This window comes from Dryobates pubescens, chromosome 7 (assembly GCF_014839835.1).
Source record: "Dryobates pubescens isolate bDryPub1 chromosome 7, bDryPub1.pri, whole genome shotgun sequence".
Taxonomy (NCBI): Eukaryota; Metazoa; Chordata; class Aves; order Piciformes; family Picidae; genus Dryobates; species Dryobates pubescens.
The window spans coordinates 226,241-231,734 of NC_071618.1; the positions used below are offsets into that span (position 1 = coordinate 226,241).

A 5,494-nucleotide genomic window follows, 5' to 3' on the forward strand; every position below is an offset into this window, starting at 1 on the left:
GGAACCAACAAGAAAAGGTGCTCTGCTGGACCTTGTTCCCACCAACAGGGAAGGGCTGGTAACCAATGTGAGGCTCAGAGACAGCCTTGGCTGCAGTGACCATGAAGCAGTTGAATTTAATCTCCTCAGGGCAGTCAGGAGGAAGTATTCTGAGCTTACGACCCTAGACTTTAGGCGTGCAGACTTTGATCGCTTCAGGGATCTGCTAGCCAAAGTGTCATGGGAGAAAGCCCTGGAGGGAAGAGGGACCCAGGACAGCTGGTCAGTATTCAAGGACTTCTCTGTGTCCAGGAGCTATGTATACCAACAAAGAGGAAAGCAGGAAAGAATGCTAGGAGGCCTGCCTGGATGAGCAAGGAGCTACTGGACACACTTAAAAAGAAAATCTACAGGCAGTGGAGGGAAGGACAGCTAGAACAGGGGGGATATAAGGAAGCTGCCCGAGCAGCAAGAGACCTGGGTAGGAAAGCCAAAGCAGAGTTTGAACTGAATCTAGCCAGGGAGGTTAAAGGGAACACTAAGAACATCTACAGGTATATTAAAGGGAAGAAGAAGACTAGGGAAGGTGTGGGCTCCCTCAGAAAGGAAACTGGTGACATGGTAACAAGTGATGAGGAAAAGGCTGAGGTATTCAATAACTTCTTTACCTCAGTCTTCACTGCAAGGGCCTCTAGCCACACTCCTGATGGATTGTCTTCTCCTGGAAGACAATGCCAGGGACAGGGAGGAAGAACTGCCCATAGTAAGTGAAGATCAGGTTTGTGATTACCTTAAGAACCTGAAAGTGTTCAAGTCCATGGGACCCGACGGAACCCAGCCAGTTCCTAACCCATCGCGGTGTGCTCCCATCCAAGCCATGGGCTGAGAGCTTGGCCAGGAGTTTGCTGTGGGGGACGGTGTCAAAGGCCTTGCTGAGGTCCAGGTAGACTACATCCACAGCCTGCCCCACATCCACCAGGCAGTCACCTGATCATAGAAGGAGATCAGGTTGGTCAGGCAGGACCTGCCCTTCCTAAACCCATGCTGGCTGGGCCTGATCCCTTGGCCATCCTGTAAGTGCTCTGTGCACTCAAGGTGACCTGTTCCATAATCTTGCCTGGCACTGAGGTCAGGCTGACAGGCCTATAATTCCCTGGCTTATCCAACCAGCCCTTCTTGTGGATGAGCACCACATTGGCCAGCTTCCAGTCCTCTGGGATGTGTCTAGTGAGCCAGGACTGCTGAAAAATGGAGAGTGGCTTGGCCAGCTCATCTGCCAGCTCTCTCAGTACCCTGGGATGGATCCCATCTGGTCCCATGGACTCGGGGGGATCCAGGCGGCTAAGCAGATCACCAACTACCCTCTTTCCTGGAAGAGAGGGAAACTATGCTGCTCCCTGACTCCTTCTGCCAGCTCTGCAGGCCAGCTGTCTGGAAGACATTCTGTCCTGCTAGAAAAAAATGAGGCAAAGAAGGTGTTAAGTACCTCTGCCTTCTCCTCATCCTTTGTTACAATGTTCTCCTCTGTGTCCACCAAGGAGTGGAGGTTGTCCCTGCCCTTCCTCTTGCTATTCATGTATTTATAGAAGGACTTTTTGTTGTCCTTCACAGCAGAGGCCAGTCTAAGCTCCAAATGTGCTTTTCCCACCCTAATCTTCTTCCTTCAAGACCTAGCAACATCCTTAAACATTCCATGGGTTGCCTCACCTTTCTTCCAAAGATGGTACACTCTCTTTTTCTCCCTTAGTTCTTTTAGAAGCTCATCACCCATCCAGGCCGTCTGCCCCGGCGGCTCCTCTTCCGGCACATTGGCACAGCCTGCTCCTGCGCCTTCAAGAGTTCCTCCTTGAAGCAGGCCCAGCTCTCCTGGACCCCTTTGTTTTTAAGGGTACCCAAGGAACCTTCTGAGTTAGTTCCTTGAGTAACCTGATGTCCACCCTCCGGCAGTCCAGAGTGGAGGTCTTCTTGCTGCCCCTCTTAGCTTGACTGAGTACTGACAATTCAATCATCTCCTGGTCACTGGCCCCTGAACAGCCTCCGACCACCACATCCCCACCAGCCCTGCCCTGGTGGTGAAGAGGAGGTCAAGCAGAGCCTTACCCCTGGTAGGCTCACGCAGCACCTGGGATAAGAAGCTGTCCTCCATGCACTCCAAGAACCTCCTGGACTGTCTCCTCTCTGCTGTGTTGAGATCCCAGCAGATGTCAGGCAGGTTGAAGTCACCCATGAGAACAAGGACAGGAGATCTTGAGACAGTCTTAAGCTGCCTATAGAATGCTTCATCAACATCTTCCTCCTGGTTGGGTGGTCTATAACAGACTCCAACCAGGATGTCTGCCCTGCTGGTCTTCCCTCTAATTTTCACCCACAGGCACTCAACCTGATGGTCCCTGATCTCCAGCTCAAAGGCATCTAGTGCCTCCTTGATGTACAGGGCCACCTCTCCACCCCTTCTCCCTTGCCTGTCTCTCCTGAAGAGCCTGTAGCCATCAATTGCAGCGCTCCAGTCATGTGAGCTATCCCACCACATCTCTGTGATGGCAACTACATCATAACTTTCCTGCTGTAACAAGGCTTCCAGCTCCTCTTGTTTGTTACCCAAGCTTCGTGCATTAGTGTACATGCACCTCAGCTGGGCTGCTGGTTTCACCTCTGGCTCAAGCTTATCACCCCCAGACTCCTGCCTGGGGGGACTGCTTTCAGCCCCTTCCCCCTTCTAATCTAGTTTAAAGCCCTGTCAATGAGACCTGTCAGTTCCCTTCCTAGAATCTCTTTCCCTTTCATGGATAGGCCATTCTCACACCCTGTCATCTTTCCCCTCCTCTGGGACAGATGTGCTCCATCTGTTGCCAGCTGACCTGGTGCAGCAGAAAGTTTTTCAAGATTGAAAAACCTAAAATTATTTTGACTACACCAGCCTCTAAGCCACTTGTTGACTATGGCTGCTGACCTGTGCCTTATGGTATTCCCTCCTGTAACTAAGGGTATAGATGAGAAAATTATTTGAGCACCTGACCCCTCAATGAGATCCCCCAGGTCCTTAAAGTCATTCTTGATAGCCCTGGGAGTTCTGGTTGCAACATCATCATTCCCTAACTGCATAACTAGTAAGGGATAGTAGTCAGAGGGCTGGACCAGACTAGGCAGCCTTCTGGTTAACATCTCTAACCTTAGCTCCTGGGAGACAACAAATTTCCCTGTGAGTAGGGTCTGGCCGACATATGGGGCCTTTTGTTCCCCTCAGGAGGGAATCACTAATAACAATTATCCTCCTCTTTTTTTTGAGGGAGCAGGTCCTGATGCCAGGGGAAGGCTGTTTGACCTTAGGCTGTTTAACCTTAGACTGATTTGCCTTAGGCTGTTTTGCCATAGGCTGTTTTGCCTCAGGGAAAACCCCAGATGGTGTGTCCTCTGGCATCAGGATCACCTCACCCTTGACCTCCAGTGCCCCGTACTATTTTCCAAGGGCAGTGGGGAAGGTGAGGGGAAGCAAGGAGGTTTAACCTTGCGTCTTTTGAGAGGAACCTGCGTCCATTCCCCTCTGCTGTTTGGATAACCAGCCTCTGCTGGGGGGGCCTGCAGAGCCTGCTTACTCAGGTTCATCACCCTTCTACAATTCCTTACATCTCTAAGTCTAGCAACCTCGTCCTTCAGTCTGGCCACCAGGTTAAGCAGATAGTCAGTCTGCTCACATGTTATGCAGGAGTTGTCCCCACTACTCTGCATCTCAAGTGCCAGGCTCCAGCACTGTCTGCAGCCAGATGCCCAATCTGACAGAGCACTCAAGCCTGGCTCCAGCACAGAGGCTCAGTAGGAGAGTGCAGAAGGGAGGAAAAAGAAGCTCAGGACAGCCCAAGTGCTGGGGCTCCCTGGCACTGCTGCTGTGCTGGGACTCTGCCCCTCCACCTCTGCACACAGGCACTGCCCTGCAGCTCCAGAGTAGGCTTGAAGGAAGGAGCTAAGAGAAACAAGTCCCTGCAGGGTGCCTTCTTGTGTTGAACACACAGGAAGCACAGCTCCTGATGTCTACAGTCTCTTGAGTCACACCGGACAGGCCAAGACTGAATCAGAAATGGTCTGGAGAAAGACACTTGTGGGGAAACAACATTCTCAGAATGGAACACCACCAGCAGCAGCCAAAACCTGAGATGCCAGGCTGGGCCTGCACTGAGTGACATCAGAACTGCTCTGCAGGAGAAGACAAACAGTTTATTGCTTCTGAAGGCATCCAGTGATCAGTTTGCTCAGGGCAGCCTTGAGCTCCTGGTTCCTCAGGCTATAGATGAGAGGGTTCAGTGCTGGAGGCACCACTGAATACAGAACTGCCACCACCAGATCCAGGGATGGGGAGGAGATGGAGAGGGGCTTAAGATGGGCAAAAAATGAAGTGCTGACAAACAAGGAGACCACAGCCAGATGAGGGAGGCAGGTGGCAAAGGCTTTGTGGCGTCCCTGTTGAGAGGGGATCCTCAGCACAGCCCTGAAGATCTGCACATAGGACACCACAATGAACACAAAACAACTAAAAATTACAAAGACACTGAGCACAATTAGCCAAACTTCCCTGAGGTAGGAGCTGGAGCAGGAGAGCTTGAGGATCTGGGGGATTTCACAGAAGAACTGCTCCAGAGCATTGCCCTGGCAGAGGGGTAGTGAAAATGTATTGGCTGTGTTCAGCAGAGCATAGAGAAAGCCACAGGCCCAGGCAGCTGCTGCCATGTGGACACAAACTCTGCTGCCCAGGAGGGTCTCATAGTGCAGGGGTCTGCAGATGGCAATGTAGCGATCATAGGACATGATGGTGAGAAGAAAATACTCCCCTACAATGAAGAAGAGAAAGGAAAAGAGCTGTGCAGAACATCCTTTGTAGGAGATCGTCCTGATATGCCACAGAGAATTAGCAAGTGATTTGGGGACAGTGGTGGAGATGGCACCCATGTCAAGGAGGGAGAGGTTGAGGAGGAAGAAGTACATGGGGGTGTGGAGGTGGTGGTCACAGGCTATGGTGGTGATGATGAGACCATTGCCTAGCAGGGCAGCCAGGTAGATGGCCATGAAGAGCCAGAAGTGTAGGAGCTGCAGCTGCTCTGTGTCTGTGAATGCCAGGAGGAGGAACTGGGTGATGGAGCTGCTGTTGGACATCTGCTGCCTCTGAGCATGGAGACCTGTCCAAGGAGGACAGTGACAAGTTAGGGGACACGTCTCTCAAGCTAACCATAACCCTCCTCCCTGAGCTGCATGAGGAAAGGATCAGCTCATTCCCATCACTACCAACCAATGGCAGGGTTTATCCCAGCTTCAAATGCAGCAGGGACACAGAGTTACCATGAAGATGCCTCTGGTTTCAGAATAGAAAGTGACCAACAGCCCAATCCCGGAGAACAAGAGTCCCATGGACAGGTGGAGAAAGAGAGACCAGCACTGCAGTGCTGCAGACAGTGAAGGGAAGAGAGGGGCTGGGGGTGAAGGCTTCTCCTTACCCACTTCTGCTCACTGTTGCTCACTGGATGGAACT

General features: G+C 51.8%; 1 protein-coding gene across 1 annotated transcript; it reads right to left on the minus strand.

Annotated features, from left to right (window-relative positions):
* Positions 1-4,188: 4,188 nt before the first annotated feature.
* Positions 4,189-5,148, minus strand: LOC128897336 (olfactory receptor 14A16-like). Its single transcript, XM_054163037.1, has one exon. The coding sequence runs from the start codon at positions 5,119-5,121 to the stop codon at positions 4,189-4,191; it is 933 nt and encodes a 310-aa protein (XP_054019012.1). The 5' UTR covers positions 5,122-5,148.
* Positions 5,149-5,494: the final 346 nt, after the last annotated feature.

Bases quoted from the DNA above. Each gene is read 5' to 3' on its own strand.
- LOC128897336 (XM_054163037.1), bottom strand. From the start codon at position 5,121: ATGTCCAACAGCAGCTCCATCACCCAGTTCCTCCTCCTGGCATTCACA.